The sequence below is a fragment of the Plectrocnemia conspersa genome, unplaced genomic scaffold, assembly GCF_051122295.1.
Source record: "Plectrocnemia conspersa isolate PC_06_02 unplaced genomic scaffold, ASM5112229v1 ptg000009l, whole genome shotgun sequence".
Classification (NCBI taxonomy): domain Eukaryota; kingdom Metazoa; phylum Arthropoda; class Insecta; order Trichoptera; family Polycentropodidae; genus Plectrocnemia; species Plectrocnemia conspersa.
In genome coordinates, this window is record NW_028277173.1 from 19,585,580 (window position 1) to 19,608,779 (window position 23,200).

The following is a 23,200-nucleotide window of genomic DNA, read 5'->3' on the forward strand; positions in this document are numbered from 1 at the left end:
AAAAAAAGCTTGAACGGCCATTAGTTTAGAATAATTAATAATAATATAATTTCATTTGTTATTCTTATTATTTTTTTAAATAAATATTATTTTAAGATAATGAAATACGGAAAATCCTTGATATTTAACTTATCGAGTTAAATTTGCCATAGATAAATCAAGGTTGATAACCTGTTATTTAATTTTAAGTTGACATTCGACACTTTTATTTTTTTTAGTTGGCAGCTTGGCAACATTACAGATAACTCGATTTCATACTATTTACCAGTAAATGTAACAATTATAATATTAATATACACACTCATGTAAATAATAGCATAATTAAATTACTATTAATGTGTAATTCATTATTATTAAAAATATTTTACTATTAGTATTTATATAATTAAAAAACGTGATATATTTGATATGTCAATGTCACTTGAAGGTCAATAGGTCATGCGAGTTATATTTTTGAGGCACATTTTTCACACATTTAAAATATAACACAATAACACACCACGTTAAAATTTAAATTATGTTATCAATTCAATAAATTTTATATGACGTTGACTAAAGTTTATTATAAAGCTTAAATTAAACTTAAAACACCTTTCTTTGTAATATTTACTTATTGACTACTTCCATTGATCACATTTACATTTACGAATTTCATTTTATTCGATCGCGTTTGTGTTTATTATATCAATTTCACGTTTCACTTCACATTTAATATTATTTATAAATTACGTTATTTTATTATTATTGTTTTGCTATGTTATTTCTCGTTATACGCATGGAATAGTTTAACGCGATTGTGTTTTTATCAATACAGAATAAGAAATAAGTGAGTCTTACATAACAAACGTCAACGTGCGAACGGTGTAACAGTCGGACGCAAAATGAAAGTCGAGCATTTGTAGACCGTATATATATAGACAGAGCCGTACTGGTCGAAGAGGGGTTGAGATAATTTGAACAACCCCAAAGAATTTTAATAATCAGATTACAATTCAAATATATACATAGATAAAATAATTTATTATTATTTAAAAACTGATTGGGCTACTTTTAAAAGCGTTCCAAATCGTTTAATAATAAAAAATCCCAAATCTTCAATATATGAGTTAATTATTTATTTTATTAATTATTGCCACCGTTTTGTTAGCCATCAGTAAAAAATGCTCGCTAAAAAAATGGAGATAGATCTATATAAAAAAATATATTCTGGTTAATCTAAGAATGTATTATTTGTCATTCTTTTAAATGTGTTTTTTATAGAGCAAATTTACATATAATGCCATCGAAATAATTAGATTTTATATCGATTGCTCCAGAACGTTTCAAAAACATTTATTAATCTTAATTTATAATTGTAGCTGCACTATCAAAATATATTAAATTTGTTTGGAATTTATCAAAATTGTGATAGTAATTGTTAATTAAAATGAAAGTTACACGATGATAACTAAAATTAATATTGAGTAACTTTTATATCATTAATAACTATAAATAAAAATTTAAGATGATCCGTATGATATTTATAGCACCTTATTATCGTTAAATTGTATTAACGGAAAACTTAAAAAAGCATTAAAATCATATGACCGAAATATAAATTTAGAAATCATGTGTTCTTAGTTATTGGCAAAAGTTCAAAAGATAATCATCTTTACATTATTACTTACGTATATATGTTTATTCATATCGGTAAATAATATTTTATAATATAATAATAACTCACATTTTCCTTTATTAATAATATATTTATTTAATGAACGTTTAATTACCCAAATACAAATTATCAGAAAACCATAAAAATAAACAAGATTTATGATCATCTGATCAAATATCTACGTGGGCTTAATAAATATAATCTTAGCATATGGTAATTTTTAGAATCATAACTAGACTTTTATTCCGTAAAAACAGGAAAAATGTTTGTTTTGTAGAATATAAGTTACAATGAAGATATTACAACTGCAACTACAAATATTACGCGTTGATTTCGAAACAATAGTATTTTTCTTGCACATACAGGTTTTTTGTTATAATTAATCAATATCAATATGATTCATAGTATTGTAATACTAATAAGGATATATATTGATTTTTATTTATTTTACTAATACCACAATTGATATAATTTAAAGATTGTAAATTTTTTATTTTTATTTAAACCCAATTTGTAAGAGTTATTCTAAAACATCAATCAGTTATTTTTGTCGACACCCAACGCTCGCAATTGCCACGATTTTTCGATAGCTTTATAAATATCGGTTCTGGACATTATTTATTAATTATAAATTTTTCGTTGTAACATGACAGGAGTTCGTTCAATGCAATGTTACAGTGGACAAAAACAATTAATAACTATTAAGTAGTGAGATATCAGACTGAAATTCAAGTCTGTAAATCAATGACATATATTTTATTAATTATTATTACAACACGTAAAAGAACGCGGAAAAACACTTGAGGTTATAAAAATTGAACACTTCCTTTATTTAGTCACGGTTTGTTTTTTTTTAATACGAAAAATACGTCACTCTTACGTTTCGCCACTTTCCCGTTAAATTTCCTATAGCGTCACGAAGGTGACTTTCCTAAAGGTGACCCGAGTCAGGGTCGAAGAAAATTCGGGAAATTTCACCGCATAAGGACGAAATTTTCCAACACGTGGTGTGTTAATATCCGCGACAAATCGTGAAGTTTTTACTGCTTTGAATTTATTACATGCAGTGCAGCGATGTGAACGAATAACTTTGCTAACGGCATGTGCACGTGCGTCTTTGGGCATAGCGTTATCGATTTCACTATCGTCGACCTTAACGAGTGACGTAGGCGGACGAGCCTCCATTTTGTGTAGGGGTGTTCGACTTGAATAGGGTTGCCACACAATATTTTTTTTTTAATTAATGGTAGACAATAAACAGTATCTTATTCTAAAACTCTTCAAAATACCATATATTCACCAATGTATCTAAACCTAATATAGTATTCAACTGCGATCCAAACCTTCCAATGTGTTTGAGTATGTGCGTATTACACACACGAACTCATTACATAGCAGAGAATTTTAACATTGCTTTAGTTTAATATTAGGTTAATAGGAAAAACATTTTTTGTATGCTTCCAAATGGGTGGTAAATTATCAGAAACTGTTCGTGAACTAAACCATAGTTTTTGTGCGGGGGTTGTTAATGAACCAACAGTCCAGTGGTGGTTTTAAAAATTTCCTGGTAAATACAAGTATGTGTGTGTCTTTTTCACTTATCGAGTCCAACTTATCCAACAATTTTGGACCACTTAAAACATCAAGGATAATCAAAATGGCTTGGCAAATGGATGCCGCGCAAACTAAATGAAACCAAAATATTAGTTCTTAACTTTCGCAATCAAAACAATTCATTTCTCGATCGTATTATATAGTGTACAACGAAAAGTGGTTAATCCCTGGAACATTAGCGAAACTATTACTATCCTAGGAAACAAAAACATTAAAAGACAATACGAGAATGTAAAAGTAGTAAAAATAGTCTTATCCTGAACTATTGTCAAACTTTTTATTTTTTTACCAGAAAAAGTTGGTTTGTTATAAATGCTTATAATGCAAAAAATTTGAGTCAGTCCTCGTAGCCTTGTCTGCGTTTGATGGATCCAGTTGTCTCCGAAGATTATGCTGAACTTTGGATTCCATACAGCTTAGCTGGACCATGATTGTCGTGAGGAAAATTATCAACTTGTCATTTCGCATTCCAATGTTTGCTCATTGTCAATATATAATAATATAATAGCACTTGCAGAAGCAAGAAGTCCCGAGCGGCCGTTGTGACGCATTCTCTATAATAACCTAAGCCGCCATACTGTAAATACTAATGGCATGGGTTTATGGCGCTTTTAACACGTAAGAAGTTTTTTCTTAAGATTTATTTAAATTTAAATAAAAGATTTGAACCTGTTTTATACCTGCCAAGCAAATTGACCCAAGTCTCATTAAATTATAGACTTGAATTTTCACTTATAAATGACATAATTTTGAATCGTATTAAAATCTCTGAATTTATAGTTTAATAGTGATTTTTTATTTTTTAAATAAAAAAAAAAGTTTTTTTTTATACCATCTACCTAGAAATATATCAAAAAATGAGAATTCTCATTTTCAATTCATAATTTTCTTGAGAAATTTTGATAAAAAAATAATGTGTATGTGATTATAATAATACGTGGTTTAAAAACATCACATAATTATGTACAATATTAGTCTATTTATATGAATTATTAAAAATTTAACGTATGTATGCACATAATTAGGTAGTTGATACATATTATTAATAGTAAGCATGTTTAATTACATCCGCATAAAAATATTTTACTTATTATAACGAAAAAAATATTAGACAATATTTTCTTTATTATATATGGATAAATGTTGAGCAAATGGTTAGCTTTTTGAAGAATTTTAAAATTAGATAGTTAACTATTAAAATATAATAATATTTAATGATCAATATTCTACGTTATTTTGCTTTTAACTCATGTGATTTATCTAATATTGACTCAAGACGTTAACCTTTCATTTCATATTTTTTTTTATTTTGTTAGATACTTTGATAAAAGTCAATGTAAAATAATCAAACAAAACAAATACCTCCATGTATTTTATACGGTCAGTAAGAGAATGAATTAAATTCAACAGTTGAAATTCTTGTGCTTAACATATAGAATGTAGATATACCGGTTTATGAATGCAGTTTTGATATATGGCCAAGTACTACAAAAAAGAGGACGAGACACGACGAATTTGCTAACTCATATGTAAAATAAGCCTGCTTAAAATAAGACATGACCGTAGGAATTTTAGTTTCATTATGAAACGTCACTGTTCCAAGAAAGTTTTATGATGAAAAACATTTGTATTACTGCGTAATGTTTACTGTAAAGATTATAACAATATCTAAATCCAGGAAGTTCAATTGATTTATGTTCGTGTAATCATTCTGATCCAAGTTTGAAGTGGGTGTGTCTGATAAGACTCGACATTTTTTCACAAAACAGGTCCAAAAATACCATACTAAAGTCCGATGTGACGTCAAAAGTGAACGTATGCATGTAAATGTGTGACGTTCTCTTGGGGGCTTGGCCTTTGAATGTTAATCGCAAACGTTGTGCAACGCAAAGATTTTTTTTGCACCTCTGGCCAATATCCAATTGTATGTTATTTTGTAAAAGACAGGGCTATTAATCATGAGTGAGACAGCCCTGAATTGTTGGAGGCTCGTCGCGAGGGTCTGGTTCTCATAATACGTCAGCAAAGAAGATCAATAAAGCAGATGTTGCTATCCAAATTATGGAACTTTTGTCGTGTCACGCTTAATTATTGCACGGTCTTGCATCATAAAATGCATTAATAAATTGAAATATGCGATAATACTGCAATCGATTAATAAATGTCTAATCAATAGTATCATACCATAAAATGTTGACTAATTTTTAGGGTTGGATTATTTGTACCAATATCCTATGATTAATATATTACATATACATATATTATATATGTGTATGTTACAGTGAATGTGTATTACCAGTGAAGCTACATTTTCACCGCTAGATATAAATATATTTCTATTAGCGAAAATATAATTTAACAGTTGCGAAACGTCCATTTGCTGCAAACTCAAAGAAAAACATTTTTGAATATATAAAATTTCGTATTGAATTTATAAACAAATCAGCACTCTAATTTTTTAAATGTTTAGAGTTCAAAATTGCGCACGAAAAAGTGATTAAAATCCTACTATTAAATGACTTTATACTTTCATTAATTTAAATATAAAGTAGAGAATATATTGGACTGTATTTTCATTTATTTAACATCAAAATCTATATTATAAAACAGAAAATACACGCGTCTGTCTGTCTGTGTGTCACAAGAACTCATCTCAAACGCTCAACAGTAACGACATGACATTTGTACATATCATTTTGGCTGCCATTTCTAGTTAATTGCATTTATACAAAAAAAATATCAATAAATTTAAATTAAATTACACTGTGTGGTTAAATCTATAAAACTTTTTCTAAAGTATCAGATAAATATTATTTTTGTTAAAAAATATATACACAAACAAATAAATACAATTTTAACTTTTGGGGGGCTTCAATAACCATTATAAATATGAAAAATTACAGTAGTTTGGTTTAATAAAATATTAGTAATCTGCATTTTAGAACACTATTGTAACAGGCAATTACCACAAAATCTCTTGAAACTCTTATTGTTATATCTAAAAAAAATATACTAATAGCCTCGAATTAACTGATTATTGATTGCACTACAATTTGTAATTATTGGACCAGCATATTGAAAATTAATACTTTTACAAAGGGATGAATTTAAAGTAGGGCTAAACATTAACTCTATTGGCTTTGCTTCCCATTCGACTTTTATAAAAGATATGTTACTTGGTCATATCACTAATCACTCCTGAACACAATTTACAACTCTACAATCATTCGCTGATCTAAATCAAATTATTCTTGAAACATAAACTTATATTTTGTAATAATCAATCTTCTCCTCCTTGTATATTGAATGCCATCCATTCCAATTTTTGCTCAGTTACACTTTAGGACCCTGATGGAAATATATTATTCCAACCCCAACCGTCCGACTACAAAAATAAAATATTTCATACATTCTTTGAACCTGCACTAAAACAAAGCACACCTCATGGAAGAAGAAAAATAGTACGTAATACAAAGGTATTTTATTAATATGTTATGTGTACTCTCTCTGAAGAACCACTTTCTAAATAACAAATGCCTTCAATGTACTAACAGTGTGTTTATTTGCTTTAAATTTTAATCCCAGGCAACGCGGGGTATTGAATGATTGTATTGGTAATATAATTATGGACCGATAAAGAGACGTAAATTGAATCTAAACAATTTCGATGTTGGGAAAATATGAATGTGGATCATTTAGCATGATTTGTGAATGCATGCTAATCAGCGCGTGTGAAATATATACATATATATAATATTAAAGTTTGCTTTTATTATTGATATCCAAAGAAATTTTAATTTAAAGTTATTTAGAATCCAACGTAAATATGTAATATAACCATGTTTTGATTTAACCAGTGAATAATATAATCTAAGATGATCAATATCAACGAATAACCCACACTAAACGAGATATTAAAAATGCAGTGAATGCAGTTAAAATATATTACAAATAACATTTAATTTAAAATACAAAATGTAAATATTAGGCCATTGGTTAAAGAAAATCAATAAAATAGGGGTGACCCAAATAATGAAGGATATAAAGTGGGTAGATCTAATTCATTAAGGCAGACCGATTAAACCAGATTTGATCGTCCGGCGTACGGATTAATTTTCCACCGGCCAATATGGCGAACTTCTGACAACATGAGTCATTCAACTTCGTCGCATTATGAAAGTGATGACTGTGTTCAGCTACCAATTTTTTACGACGGACACTTTTGATATTTATACACAAATATAAATAAATATATACGGAATGTAAAATAAATATCCCATTTGGGTCACACAGCAATCAAGTAAAACATATTATTATTAAAATTCCGATTTTGTTGGCTAATAAAGCGTATTTATCGGTTTTATGTTACAAAGTTTATGATCACAAGTGCCGCAAATTAAAACAAAAACATCATGGAGATCGCTTTGAAAATGAAAGTCATGAAAATGAGAACTCAAAGTTAGACATTTTTTTATATTGGGATGATTTGAGTTTATTTTAGCGTGTTTGTTTACTTGAGTAAAAATATATACTAGAACTTTTTACGTTGATGTGAGTGAAGGTGAAAAATAGATTTATTTACACAAAAAAATTGAGTGAATATCCAAAAAATATAAAATGCTTTGATTTTGGTTTTAAGTGCTTTTAGAATCTTATATATAATTGTTTAAATAATTACAGCTGAACGTTATTATGAACAATTAATAAAAATAAACTGAATTAAACAACGCCCAAGAATATATGTAAATATATATGGCACAAGTATTAATATATAAAAAATATTGTTACATTTTAATATTTTACCAAATATTAAGGTAATTAAAAATATTCTAAATTTTAAGAAAATAATTGGCAAAACATCTCTTGAAATACAATTTTCTAGCGATAAAACTTTTACTAAATGTCTAATGGAACATAATATAAATTATATAAAACTGAATTCAATAAAAAATAACTATTAGTTTATTTAATTAAAATTTATTTTCTTACACTTTTTAAAGACGTTAAAAAAGGCCCAGCATAACAAATTTGCACAAGCCTGGCCTTGGTTGAAGTAATGAATTCATTACTTAAAATTCTTGTTTAATGTGAAAACACATTTAAAAATTTTAATAAAAAATATATTTAAAACTATATTTATATAATATTGCAGATAAGCTTAGACACTTTGAAGTTACTGATAAAGTTGTCGCTAAGTTATGTAACAGGAAAAACCTGATTTAATTCAGTTTTAATTTTTTTTAAATATATTAGAATATAGAAGATTAATTTTCACAGGATATTTGGAAAGTACAGATAAATTGCTACGATTGACAATTCTGCTATTATCGTTACTAATGCCGTGATAAGAATATAAAATGATGGTTTGAATAAAAGTTCTCTATTCAAATTCGTTTTGATATGATGTTTTTTATCAAATAGTTCCTGAAAAAATAGAATATCAGAAATTCTGCGCGGGTTTCGTGCTGAAAAATGGAGTAGACACGAAATTTCCATGATGATTATGTTTAAAAATCAGGCACAAAAAATATAAACGACAAGTGCGAGGTTGCTAAATCTCCAACAGTTTAGATCCAAATGATCATGCAATGCCAGATAAAAATAAAATAATCGGTTACACACCTAAATCTTCGTAATTGTTCATTGTGGTGGAAATGGACGAGCAAGAGCGTTAATCCAAACTTTCACCAAGTAAAACTACGCCGACAATCGATAAAGATGGAGAAAACATCCGCTTCTCTCTTCACGGTAACCCAGGTTCAACTACGACATCTATAATCCAGAGCTCAACCCGATCTTTGGAGACTTGTTCAGATGCAGACAATACTACTGGAATTCACTTATAAATAATTATAATTATACAGACTGAATTTTATTCTAAATTGTTGCACAATAACAATCAAAATAAGCACAATGCTAATCAAATCGGAACATTCTTTTAAAATATTTCATGTTTTACCGATACCGATTCTTTTGACATACAATATATTGTTTTAAGGTATATTTTTATTACTGTACCATGCTTCCTAAAACACGGTTAAATTGGAATAAATGTCATTATGCACACTCTTATTGTAGTTTGTATTTAGCTGAAAACAACTATAGATTGTTTTAACAGATTCATTGAACACTGTAAGTAGTATGTGTACTAATAAGGAGACAAAATATGCATATTTGTGAATAGTAGTAGTTCTTAAAAGCTAGTTCATCGATCGGTTAGAATAATATTGTTTTTTACCATGTCAAGTAGTTCTGCTTTTATATTTTTTTGTAAAAAAATCATTTTTATGTATGACAAATAAAAATGTATTATAATAATACCAATATTTTTTATATACAAATTATTCAGAATATAAAATGGAGTGATGAAAACATGTGAGTGTATATACATGTAAGATAAATTATAAGAGTGTAACCCAAATATTGCAATATCTTTCTTAATTATGAATGAAGATAGCATTCTGCTAACTGTGATTTCTGTACCAAGTATAGTATTGTTATAAAACTGTGTCAATAACTCATAACTATAGCAGATACTATAATTACTACAGATACCTATAAAGTGTACACATATATTACTTATTTTATTTATATTATCCATACACTCATATGGTAAATTTATATGGTTAAGAAGAGAAACATATTTTCCATGCATTTGAGAAAATCAGTTACTACATAATATTCTTAACTTTTAAATGAATTAATCTCTAGTAGTAGTTGCAGATATTAATAGATAAATACAAAGTATAAATATGTTATACATTTAGCAATGATATTATCAGTATATACGAACCTAGTATTTTTAACTTTTGTTGATTATAACTTTTGTAACAATATAAAATGTTTTAAAGATACAAGCCTAGCTGATATGTCGATAGTAGTGAACCCTAATGTTAGTGTACTGAAATCACCTCATAGAAAGTTTCAAAGACATATTACGAATAAGTAAATCAATAATACAAAACATACCATTCCCTTCCTGGTATTTAGAACTACGTACCATTTGGCACATACCCCTTTTATCACAAAACACACATGAATAGATATAGATTACAAGCAAACCAATATACACAAACATAAAGTAAACACAAACGAATACATGCAAAGGTACATATTACAACTTACAATGTAGGACTTCAAGATAAAAAACAATAGATGGCTATATTAATATTTATCCTATACAAATACTACCGACGATTACACATTATATCCATTTAAAACAGTGTCGCGTCTAAACGTTTATACAAAACAAAATCTAAATATAAATTTCAATGTGTACAAGAATAGATTTTGCCATAAACCCATACGAAGAACACGTGGGCTAGGGTGGCCCAGTACAACCAAACTAAGGTTATGGCGATAATGGTTGAAATGTGAGAGAAACCATGCATGTATTTGTTTATCAGTATTAATAGATAATAATAATACGTTTTACAGTTAAATAAACATATGATTCTTAACAGGAAATACCTGATTTTAACGTAAGGGTTGCTGGAGATATATAGCTGCTGTGTGCTATCCTATTTGGACTACGCTCGCATTGTTAACGGAATATTATTTTTGGTTTAAGATAACTGAGCCAAGTCAGGTTTAAAGCATAACGGCTGCAGATGTGCAAACAAATATTGAATTACAACTTTCTAAAGATTGTCGTGATGAAATATTGAAGTGAAAAATAGTTAATTGCTCATAAATATACATATATTTTAATAGTATTAGCGAGCAGCGTATAAAAACAATTGTGTTTATAAAAAAATAAAATGAAAACAAAAATAAATATAAAACAATTTGTATTAGGTAATTTAATTTTTAGTGTAATTTTATTTATATATTTATAAAGTCGATCCCTCGAAACTAAAAACACATAATAATAGATTTTATTTAATTTATTTGCATTTAAAAATATATTCATCTAAAATTGAATAACATAGACATGATTGTGTAGCAAAATCCTTATGTTTACAGTAAATATAATTTGAAACAAACGATACAGTTTTTAAAATCATAATTTTTCATTTACCAACACATTGACTGCCAGTAGGATTTTCGTAAAATGTCCAAAAAACAGTTTATTGTTTTTAGGTTTAATTTAATATAATTGTTCGGAATACAATTATTTAATTTGTTTCGAGATATTCTTGGGGTAAACTACAGTGTTTTCTCTTGTGTCAGTAAAATATGATATATCGGCCAATTTTAATACTAGTCTATACAGAATGTGTGGCCGACAGCGCAAAATGACAATCTAAAGTTAGGTATGTCGTGTCGGCCACCGGTGGTCGACACGGCTTAATTAGAATAACTTGTTGACGGCCACCGGTGGCTGACACGGCAGTTAACATTAAAAATATTATTTTATGTAGATTACGGATATTTTATTTGTAGGCTAATTATTATTTACATTAACTGAAAGGGGAAATAAAATAAATAAATTCTCAACTGGAGTTTTACTCTTTGTAAATGATTCTGAAATTAGACAAATACTGTATATATATATATTTATTTTTGACGTGTTTATTGAAATTGAATAATATTTTATTATTAGTATTAATTTAATTTCGTGTTCGATAGTTAGATATTTTTGCAATGCGCGTATTACTAGCTGTTAAGGCCATTGTTAATCAGTGATGTTCCATAAGCACTCGTTAATGGACATTGCATTATTCCCAAAATATTATAATACACATACTCGAATGCAAGTACGTTTGCACCGTCCTTAGTTTTGTTAAAATTAATTATAAAATTAGATAATTTTATTATTATATTAATATGATGATTAACATGGTAAAAGGGGAAATACATATGTGTGTTAATTTACACATTTTTTCCTATTTACTAGTAAATTATAATTTTAGAATTGTAGGAGCAAAGTAGCATTATTTAGTATCTTTACCTTGTATATTTTTGTCTACATCTCGAAAAAAGTAGAAGGGAAATATGAGAGCAGTTGGAACTCTATGCATGTATAAATTTACAATCGCAATATTCCATCCACTCTGGCAATTCTGTGATATTTTAGTTGACAAACTATTATTGTTATATTTGTGAAACTTTAAATTGTAAAATCTAAAAAAATTCCCCTGTCATCATATTTTGATACATGTATGTATCATGTGATTTACAGATATTTGAAGAAATAATGACATATATTAAAACTAGAAATGACTGATTGTTATAAAAATTCCCGATTTTTCAATATTTGAAATTTGTCGGGGAGGAGGCAGTTGTCATGTTTGCACACAAGTTGCCAACCTTCTAGTTGCGGCTATGATTGGGGAAATTGCGAGAAAAAGGCAATGCACACAGAATATAAAACAGACATACGCAACTATTTTTGCAGAAAAGCATGCCTGAATACTAATAATAAATTTGTAATTAACTGGTTTAAAATAGTTTAATCGCTTTCTGATAGCAAAATGATAGTTATCCACAATTTTAGTATACCACTGAATTATCCACCAACATGTTTTATTTACAAAATACCTAAGCACCACAATATTATGGTCGCTAATTTAAAATGCGAAGCAGTATCCCTCGGAGATGTATGTTTATATTACAAATTGCGGATAGTGATAAGAAACTTGTAGCACACTAATATGCGTTGGCACAATACAATACGATTCTTTAATGATAATTCCAGAGTTATTAGAAGACAATGAAAGTTTTCTCGCAGGAAAAAATAATAGTTTTTCAATAATAAGCTAATAGAAGTTATTGAATTTAATGCAAAACTAAAGGATTTGAATCCAAAACTACAAAATAAAGATGAAAATCGTTTAACCATGATATACTCAATAAAAGCTTTTTAATAACTTATAATACTGTTAAAAGCAAATTGAAAGATGAAAAATTCAAACATTTCCTAAACATTGAATGTTATTTGTAAATATATCCTGACATCGCTTGACTTGATCTAAGCAAAAATACATATAATGTAAATTGTTAAAAAAACTATAGTCTTGCACTACTTTTTCAAATTCTTTTTAGAAATATTCCAACATAAAGAAAATTGCATTTTTAATTTTTACAATATTTAAAGCTTATCCGGTTAATTGAAAATATTTAAGCTAGATTAGAAATAATCAAACTAACCCTCTAATCGCGGATGCCACTTTTAAAAGATATCAGGAAAATGGCAGCTTGCACTGCACACATACAGATGCCATAAACATTTGAGACAAATAATATGGTTATGTAAAGGTTGAAAATCACTTTAATGTAATAAACTATATTATTTATGGATTTTATAGCATATTAAGTGCCCACCACGTAATAGCAAAGTGCAAAATGGGGTGAAAAAATACTAGCTGCAGTAACGAGCGAGTAGCGATATATTTTTTAATAGCTGAACCCTTTGATATGTTAAAATTAAAAATATAATCCTTTCATATGAATCTAAAATTAATATATATATTTATTAAAAAAGTTATAAGAATATGCTTTGCAATTTTAAACATTAATAAAATGACGAGTTCAGTACTCCCGTGCAATTGACATGTTGTCGAAAATAATTTATACGTAAGTTCAACATGAAGAAGTAGGTGTGTTATAGCATTTATAAGCTATAATAAATAAGGGTTATTTCCAAATATCATTCGCTAGCTCTACGAAATGATTTTGAGTGTTGCGTATACGTTCACCAAGCAATTTTAGATTTTTTTAACAACATTGCTTGAAAATTTTTGCAGGAAATACGTCTTTATTTTATTTTTTGTTGCCTCTCTGGAACTGGCGTCCTAGGCGACCGCCCGTGTAGCATTTCCTTTCAGGCCAGCATTGATTTAAGCTTACGAGAAAACATATAACGGTTGATACTTGCCCACTTCGAAACACCCTCTCGCATTTCAAACGAAAGCACCATTAGATTTATAAAGACTATTATTGCAAGGACTGATTTGCATTAGATGGCCTACTACACCACTTCAATTCATCTGGACTCACTAGCATTCAAAACCTGATTTACTTCTGCATATTGGTTTGCATATTAACTTCTGTAACAGTAAAAATGTATACCAGACAAATTTTATCACTCGGCATAAAAAGTCAATAATCAAAGAGTATATTTAAAGGTACACATGAAATAAATACAAAATTTTGACAAATGTGGCATATAAAATAATTTTTCAGTATATCCACTATTTATATAAATATTTTAAAATTAGACATTTAAAATTTTTAGGTCATGAACATCTAATGAATGTTTACAATTATCTCATTAGCGCATACTTCTGTTTTTGATAATATTTCTAAATCTGGACAGTAGCAACGGTCTTAATTATTTTATTTATGGTCATAATTAATTTTATATATGATAATATTTTAAATCTTATAATTATTGTTGCCATCAAAGAGATTCTTATTTTATTATTTTACTGTTAATAATGATATCGGTTGCAATTATAATAAAAAATTTATTGAATTCTCAACATAGGTAATTTACCCTATTGTTAATCGAATTACATAACACATTTTTTAGCATGGCAGCATTGAGTTACAAATCTGAATTTTGTAACAAAACAAATATACGCCCGTCTTCCCTTAGTTCGCTTTGCAAGGCGTCGGGTCGATCCGCCGACTCGCGCTCCGAATCGATCGCATTAGAATCGCTCTGATCAAGCGTGTACCCTTCGCATCGCCCGCTGCGATCTATCGAACGCAAGCTTTTTAGGTTATGTTTCGCAGTAACGTAACAAGAAGTTAGCTGCAGCACATCCCTATGCGATGTCATCCGGAGCGGGCGGAGGGCGCGCTCCGCTGTTGCCTTTGCCGGCGGATCCCCAGCTGGTGGCGCGAGTTCTCTCACTGCTTAAGTCGGACGGATTCTTCGACCAGGTAACGTAGCGCCGCTGCCCCCTTCCATCCGCCATCTTTTCATCTCATTCCGCTCTCCGTATCGATTAAACATGACGCGCGTCGGCCCCTCTAGATTATCTTGCGTGTACTTGCCTATTATATATGTGTAATTTGTTTATATCGAACGATGACGTCAGATATATGCGTAATCGTATTCTGGTTATCTTTGACTGATTATCTTCCGCCCTTCCCATCATGCGCCAGGCTCAGGCTGTATTTTTAGAAATGGTGTAGTAGGTCATTCGGTGCAAAGTAGTATAGAATAGTTGTCAAGGAGTCTCTTATACATACCCTGCGAATAGGTTTATTTCGTCCAGTTAGCCATCCACCTCTAATGAAGCATTAGCATTTCTTCATGGTAGCCATACATAAATACGTCTTGTTGTGATCTTTGTGAAACATGATTTCAATGAGTTTAGTGTATTTGTAGTGCTCCACTTTAGAAATCTAAAATGCACTAACATAAAATTGATTCCTATTTAGAGTCCTCAAAAATTACAATTACTATGGATACAAATTGTACAAATAATTTGCTTAAGTTCATCACCACTCATTACAATCAAATTCAAGAATAAAGGACTCGCCAGCTTGGTGTTTCAACAGGACATGAGGCTGTTCGCCATTTGGTAATAAGCACAGCAGAGTCCAATGTTCGTAATGATCTAAAGGAAATTTTTGCTGTTTAAAGATAGATGCCGCAACATAAACAAATTGAAAAAAAAAATGATACGAAAACATTGGATGTTGTTGATACTGAAAGACGTTATGATTCTTTATATGTAAAAAATCAAGTGAAAATCACTAGAAACAATTGAAATTAATGAAAGGCAGGTTTTAAGTATCTGTGTTGACAATGCAGCGAATGCATGCTGTAAATATTCAATAGTGTTAATATATCTCAACTAATATATCTATGCAGGGATTTAACATTATATATGACCGGCATGACGCCACTTAATCAAATGCACACGAACATTGTAAAAATATTTGTTTTAATTTACTGTTCAATGTTGTAAATGGGATATACATCTAAATATAAAATATTAAAATAAAATAAAATACCGGTTCATAATAAAAAAATTAAAATAATAAAATAGTAAATAATTCAGTATTAAAATGTTATTGCTTCAAAATGTTACTTTTATAAAATAATAAAATATCAATATTGATTGTTGCAAACATATTTATTTATGATACATATGACACAACTTAGTGATCTTTGAAGATTTCTGTAATATTGGGACGAATAAATGATAAAGCTACTCACATCTCTTCTAAATTTCCCAGGCTTTAGTGTTTCATTATTTTAATATTAACCATTGTTGAAAATCCTGTTTCACGAAGATATGACATGGAAAATAATAATAATGTACTTAGTTCTTCTTTAGATAGACCCGGGTATTCATCTTTAACAGCGATTCAGAATTTTTCTTCAATTTTTATCCACGATCTGAAGAGAGCTATGTCAATTATTCTTCATTCGGAGTAAATGTGGAGAAGTCGAAAGAGATAGAGTCTGATTCAGTGCTGTAGTCATAAACTTTGCAGAGGGTACACAGTTGTGCACTTTTTGTTCAATATCCCTATATTTCCGCCTTATCTGTATAAATTATACCCTATAACATACTAGAACTTTGGATTATAAAAAAGGTTAAGCATTTGTAAAGGCACCGAATGACCTTTATGTTCCATTTGACAATTTTTTCAAATTTTCTTGAATAACGGTTAGATTTATTACGCTTTTAACACGAATTGGTAACATGTCTTGCATACACAAAATTTTCATGTTCATTAGTAGTAAAAATAGGTGTATTAAAATATGATTATATGTATGTATTAAGTGTATGTTTGAATATAAACATTTTTAGTGTAATAGTTATGTTATCATCCTTAAGAGTCAGGAAATTCTAATTAATAAATAATTGCATTTATTTCCCATAACATTCTGCATCATGCATGCGCTGCTAACGATTGCCGAATATGCATTATTCCATTGAAAAATAAGCTAAACGATGTCGCTAATCTTCATTCGGACCAAATTTTGTTTATGAGAATGGAACAAATGCCAACATTCCTATGTTTTAAATATTTTCATAAATGTTCAATTGTTTTTAATCTAGGCAGCATGATGGCTATTCCAAAATATCCACAATAATGTCCTGAAAACACTTGCCATACATTGGGTTGTGTATGCACCCAATTTGTGGATCACTTCTCTCGAATACATTAAGCAAGTTTTTAAGTAAGCGCCGTTCCAGTTCTCCGAACCGTAGCTCATCACAGGTCTGACCAATGTTTTACACATTAGTATTATTGTGCGATTTTTTTTATAGTATCCTCGATTTTACTGCTTTTTATCACACTAGTACTGACACTATTTTTTTTAATCGCAAATATTCGTTTACACGTTACCAAGATCTCAAGGTATATGAAGCCATTGACATGTTCGAAAGTGTATTTTTTTATTCTTATGTTTGCAGAATACTATTCTTATTAAGTTATAGCCTGCCCTATATTTTGTTTTCTACTCTAATGATCAGTTCCCTTTTTTTGGCCAATGAATGGAAAACATTGAATGCTTATGTTAGTGTCTTTTTCGTTCATCGTTTTGTCAAATATTTTTTTATCATTGTGAATATCGATTGCCTCACTAAAAAAATAAAATTTGTGTTTCGTTTCCATTGTTGTGAACTATTTTTAGTTGCGTTATTTAGTTATGTTGATAACGTTTAACCTTTGTCATTTAATTATTTTAGTGAAGGACTGATTTGACCTCAAATCATACCAATTAAAAATAAATACTTGTCTTAAAAAAAGGTTACGATTCACTTATCACCAGTATATTGTATTTGTAATTCAATATAGAATATGTAAATATGCAATAGATACCCAGAAGTTTTTATATTTTGTATATATTAAAATTATACTTACAGATCTGAAAACTGAATTTTATTTAAAGCATTCTTTATGTGATGCAACAATCTCTACTCAAAATCGGTGTTTCATTGGTGAGAGTAAAGCCTTGTTTTAATTTAATGCCTTGTTGATTTTAAGAATCTAAAAAACCACCCTCCCACTTTTCATGAGGTTCTCTTAGCATCTTCAAAGGAAACCTGAGAAACGAGATAAATATTTTGCTCAGTCCTGCTTGTTGAAAGGCAGACAAGACATCAATTATAAACTTGACGTATACACATTGCACCATATTTGAAAGCTTTTTGAACAACTCGGCTATAGTGACTGCAGCAATCAAAATTTCTCACACACTGTAAATAATATTTAATGATCTCCAAAGTCATACAATATTCTTAGCACAATACCGTTTGGCTGACTAGAATCTTTTAGGTACCCCTTTCATATAAATGTTGTAAACTCATATTTTTTATATCAGATAATATGATAGGTAGCACCTGGTTTAAGTTGATAAGTTTATAAGATCGTCCATTTCTTTTGATATAATAGGATGAGAAGGTTCAGGATGGAGAGGAGTGGCAGTTTTGTATTTATATGATAAAATAGCATTTAAATAGTTAGATTTAAGCATTCCGCATGTAGATTTTAAAATGTTTCTCAATGCAATTCCTAGTTTGGAGCCGTAACTAATATGGAAATTTCGAAATCATAATAATTCATAAATAGGCAAGTGTTTTTGCATATTTAAATAGATTTTAACTAATTAAACCGCCTTAAACGTTTTTTTATTATATGTGAACAGTTCCGTAAGGAGTGCATCGCAGACGTTGACACGAAACCTGCATATCAAAACTTGAGACAGAGGGTCGAAGGTACCGTTGCGGCGTTTTTGAACCTTCAAACGTGGAGCTCAGACCTCAATAAAAACCATCTTCGAGAGAAACTGCGAAAGCATATTTTCGAGTGAGTTTTCGAAAGTTAATGTATCAATGTCTGTTTTAATTTAACTAATATTTAATATTGAATTTCAGTTCAAACTTTCTGGATCAGGGTGTGGAAAGAATCGTAGATCAAGTCGTCAATCCAAAGATCTCCTCCGTCTTCGTGCCGCAAGTTGAAGAGATTGTCTATAAGTGTTTAGGTTTAGAAAAACCTGATAAGTCCAACGGTGTGCACGAAACTGAGATCAAACAAGAAACTGAAAATTTGCTCCCGAACGATTTGGAGTCAGTCAGTCCTGAATCCGTTAAATCGTTAAAATCAAACGAGACAAAGTCAGCCGATGTGTCTTTGGAAGATATTAAACCACCAGAGTTTGCGCCAAAGAACATTGCTGTAGATTTAGACGTGAAATTTAAGAAAGAAGTAAAAGGAAACGTCTATTCTGAAGAGTCTGAAAATTCGAACGAAGAGGAGTTTGAATCGCCCGCTTTCGAACCGTTGGAATCTAAAGTTAAAGACGAAGGTAATTCTAAGGATTCGCATTTATCAGGAATTAGCGAGTTAACTTCGCACGATTCGAACAATTCTGTTTTGAACGAAGTCAAAGTAGAAGGAGAAGAGCCCATTAAGGTTGAGTCGCTTAATAGCAATTCGCAACTTTCGAAGCAATCTGATTCTGTCGATAAGAAGCGTGAAGAAGACATTCCGATTAATTTCAAAAACACTTTCGGCACTACCAAAGAAGAAGGCGAAAGTAATTCTAATTGTGATACAGAGCCGATGGTAGTGTCTCCGACTCCTGCGAGTCAATCTTACAAATTTAACGACGATAACGCTTCTGACGCTAGACAGTTTTTCAAAGAAACAGTTGCAAATAAAGCTCAAAATATTACTGATATGTATATGAATGAAGGGAGTGTAGACGATTCGTTTTGCAAAAAAGCAGATGTTATAAAAAGTTCGAGCAACAGTGAAAACATTGAGATTCTTTCGAAAAGGCACAGGGAGAGTATCGAATCTAAAACATCGACGGACAGTAATAAAGGCGTTTGCAGCGTAGAAATGTCGGTCGATTCTAGCGAGTCTAACAGTGTGTTTGTTCAAAGTGCTAAAAGTGAGCCAAAAGATAACCAAAGCTATTCGTTCGAGAATAAAATACAACCCATGGATAATAAGAATGTCGATGTAGACGCAGATAAGCCAGAAGTGAAAGACATGGAGATCAAATCGGTTGATTTGGAAGGTGCTGAAGATAGTAAAAATAAAGATGAGTTGAAAAAAGGTGGTAGAGATGCAGGAAATAATAAAAGTACAAAGGAGACAGAGCGGCGTTCATCACATAGTTCATCGAGAGATAAAAAGGACGATTCGAAGCATTCTAAAAGTTCTCATTCGAGACACAGCTCAAGTGGGCGACACGATCATGAAAGAAGGCACAGTTCCTCATATGATAAAAAAGATTCTCACCGCTCTAGGAAAGATTCAGAATCGAAAAGCAAAGACAAGGACGGAAAGCACGGCAATGGAGACTCTAAAAAGGACCGCCACGGATCGTCTAGTCACAGAAGTTCTAGCTCCCATAAGAGCTCCAAACATTCTAGTGACTCAAAGCGACACGATGAACGTTCTTCAAAGTATTCAAAAGATTATGATAAGAATAGAGATTCGCACAAATCGTCGAAATCGAGCAGCAGCAAAGAGTCACATTCCAAAAGCGAACAGTCCGGTAACGATAAGAGTAAATCTTCATCACACCACAGCAAAGAGAGATCAAGTTCTAAGAGTAAAGATAAAAGTTCCTCAAGCGATAAAAAATCATCAAGCGATAAAAAAAGTGATGATAAAAGAAAGAGTAAATCTAACAAAGATGATCACTGCAGCACATCCAGTAAAAGTAGTAAGTTTAGACGATCTACAGATAGAGATTCAAACGATGGTAATAATGGCTGCGTTAAAGGTCCTGGTGGTGTGTCTTCTGGTTCGAATACTCAATCGACTCAAAAGAAATCTACGTCTAACGGCGATAATAGTTCAGCTGGAAATTCTTCCGGACAAAGCGATTCGCCTACTACTGATAGTGTGAATATTATCGCCGGTTCTTACATCAAGTCTGAATTTAACATGTTTCAATTTGGTAGTATGAACGCTATCAAGCGTCATAGCCTGACTGAAAAGTCGCCTCCGGCCAAGTTTCCCGAGAAGTCGCCTCCTCCTAGATTTCCCGAAAAGTCTCCTTCTGCAAAGTTTCCTGGAAGTTCACCGACTACGAGTTTTTCTCCTCAAAAATCGCCTTCACCGAAACTCAACGATATTACTGATTCTTCACCAGTTATGAATAGGAAACCTGTTATACATATCGACGTTCATTTAAAACCTATGAGCAATAACAATGATTTAATGCGCACTTTTAATTGCGGAATGAAAAAACCTAAATGTGCTTCAAACTTCCAGGAGGCAATTCAAGTAATGAAGATCAGAAAGAAGATGAAGAAAATGGAAAGGGAAAGCTTGCAGAAGGCTATGTCAATCATGGAAAAAGAGCAGAATATTCCTAAATTTAACAGTCAGGTTTATTCAGATTTGTCTGGACCGGAATTGGAGCTCACTTGTATGCAATCAAATGTATACACAGCTCCTCAGCCGAAGACTCAAAATGGTGAACCTACTTTGAAGTATTTTGAGGAGAAATATAAGACTAAGTTAACAGCCAAAATTGATAACTTAATGAAGTGTATTTTGGAGTTGGAAAAGAACTGTATTGAAAAAGTGAAAAATAAGAGTCCGACTAAGGTTAAAAATGGATTTGTTAATAAAGTCTTAAGAACTAAACCGAATAAAATATCACACGCACAAGTGCGTAAGATTAACTTGCTGAATTGTGAAGTTAATATATCTTCTTTAAATTCAAAGTCAAATTCTCCGCAAAAGAATAAGAAGGAAATTAAAGTCAAAAATGAGATTAAACTGAATGATTTCATAGATGAGCCTTGTGATAATGATGAAACAGATGCAAGCTATTATGAAGAAATGGATATGAATTTGAAACAAAAATCTAAAGAAGACATTATGCAGATTATATTAGGAAGCGAAGGAAATTTTGACATGTCCATGATTTATATTGACAATCCGTCAATCATTATAAAACGTAAAGAACAAATTAACAACTTGCCTCAAGTCGCTCACGGCTCTCCAAAGAAGCTAAGGAGAAAGAGGATGTCGGCTTCTACGTCGTCGGGTATCGACGATCTCATCACCAAGAAAGTAAATCACAATAACAACTTGGGAGACAACGTCGATTTGCCAAAGAAGAAGAGAGTCACGTACAAAATGCCCTTAGAGAACAAAGGTACCCATATGGTTCTTGTTAATTTTTAGTTTCAGTAGTGTTTTTCAAATATTATTGAATTAACAATGTGTATGTTTTTCAACAGTTTTTACGAATGTAGAAAATATTGAAAAAGAAGTACCTGCTAGTCCCGAAAACGACAAGTCTATCGAGAACCACATGGATGAGAATGCCAAAGTGTATTTAAAAAGTCCGATCAAAGCCCACAGTAATTCGGCTGCAGTCAAAGAACTGAACCAGTCGAATCACGTTGTTAAAAAGATGAATCAGGAGACCATGCCACTGAAAAAGCGCGGCAGTGTTAAAAATTTCGAAAATAAACTGATACAGACGAAGACCCCTCCGAGAAAAGTCTCTATTGGTGACATTGTCAAGCAATAAAAATTAACGAATAGTTATTAATAAACTAATAATGATAAATTAATAATTTTTTTTCATAATAAATAAATTAATTATTTTTTAAAATATATCAAATAATTTTAATAGGAAGTCACTTAATTTAAAATATATTTGTAGAATACAAAAAAGTTATAGCTAACTATTTTTTTAAGCTACTATATTGTGACAAAATAAATATTTTTTTATTCTTCAATTTTTAAGACATTATGATATTGTTGTTGTTTTTATAATTGTTCAATTAAAAACCGTTGCACTCTTCAGTTAGTTTTTTACCTCTTGCTTTTGACTTATTAAAGAGAGGTATTTGATTCGTTTTATTTAATTTTTCATTTTTATAGCTTATCTTTAACTAAGTTTGATTTTGATTGTGTACATTTTGAAATTGTATAGTTATTATGCATAATAATAAATATAATTATGTAAATTTTGAAGTTTTATTTTAAATTGTAAGTGTAGTATCTGATACGAACATCCTGTAA

At 30.4% G+C, this 23,200-nt stretch overlaps 2 protein-coding genes across 7 annotated transcripts in view; one reads left to right on the forward strand and one right to left on the reverse strand.

Annotated features, from left to right (window-relative positions):
• LOC148232157 (facilitated trehalose transporter Tret1-like) overlaps positions 1-10,800 on the reverse strand; it is a 30,668-nt gene extending 19,868 nt beyond the window's left edge. Inside the window, exons 1-2 of one of the 5 annotated variants that reach the window (XM_088192962.1) lie at positions 10,739-10,796; positions 8,891-9,097 (exon numbers count right to left, since the gene is read on the reverse strand). The gene's annotated coding sequence lies outside the window, so the exon portion shown is untranslated. Of the gene's footprint in view, positions 1-610; positions 743-837; positions 885-8,890; positions 9,098-10,393; positions 10,487-10,738 lie in introns of those variants that run through there. The other 4 variants (XM_088192964.1, XM_088192965.1, XM_088192960.1 and 1 more) reach the window with 4 other exon arrangements.
• A 3,956-nt stretch (positions 10,801-14,756) lies between these two features.
• Positions 14,757-23,145, forward strand: LOC148232158 (uncharacterized). 2 transcript variants are annotated; one of them, XM_088192952.1, is made up of 5 exons: positions 14,757-15,100; positions 18,708-18,760; positions 18,837-18,997; positions 19,066-22,322; positions 22,408-23,145. In XM_088192952.1, exons 4-5 carry the CDS (start codon positions 19,757-19,759, stop codon positions 22,701-22,703), a joined length of 2,862 nt encoding a protein of 953 aa, XP_088049078.1. In that variant the 5' UTR covers positions 14,757-15,100; positions 18,708-18,760; positions 18,837-18,997; positions 19,066-19,756; the 3' UTR covers positions 22,704-23,145. The 2 variants fall into 2 exon arrangements, with proteins under 2 accessions (XP_088049078.1, XP_088049077.1); XM_088192951.1 differs by lacking the exon at positions 18,708-18,760.
• Positions 23,146-23,200: the final 55 nt, after the last annotated feature.

Bases quoted from the DNA above. Each gene is read 5' to 3' on its own strand.
- LOC148232158 (XM_088192951.1), top strand. From the start codon at position 14,990: ATGTCATCCGGAGCGGGCGGAGGGCGCGCTCCGCTGTTGCCTTTGCCG. The intron at 15,101-18,836 runs GTAACGTAGCGC...ATATGTGAACAG, and splicing joins CGGACGGATTCTTCGACCAG to TTCCGTAAGGAGTGCATCGC. The intron at 18,998-19,065 runs GTGAGTTTTCGA...ATTGAATTTCAG, and splicing joins CTGCGAAAGCATATTTTCGA to TTCAAACTTTCTGGATCAGG.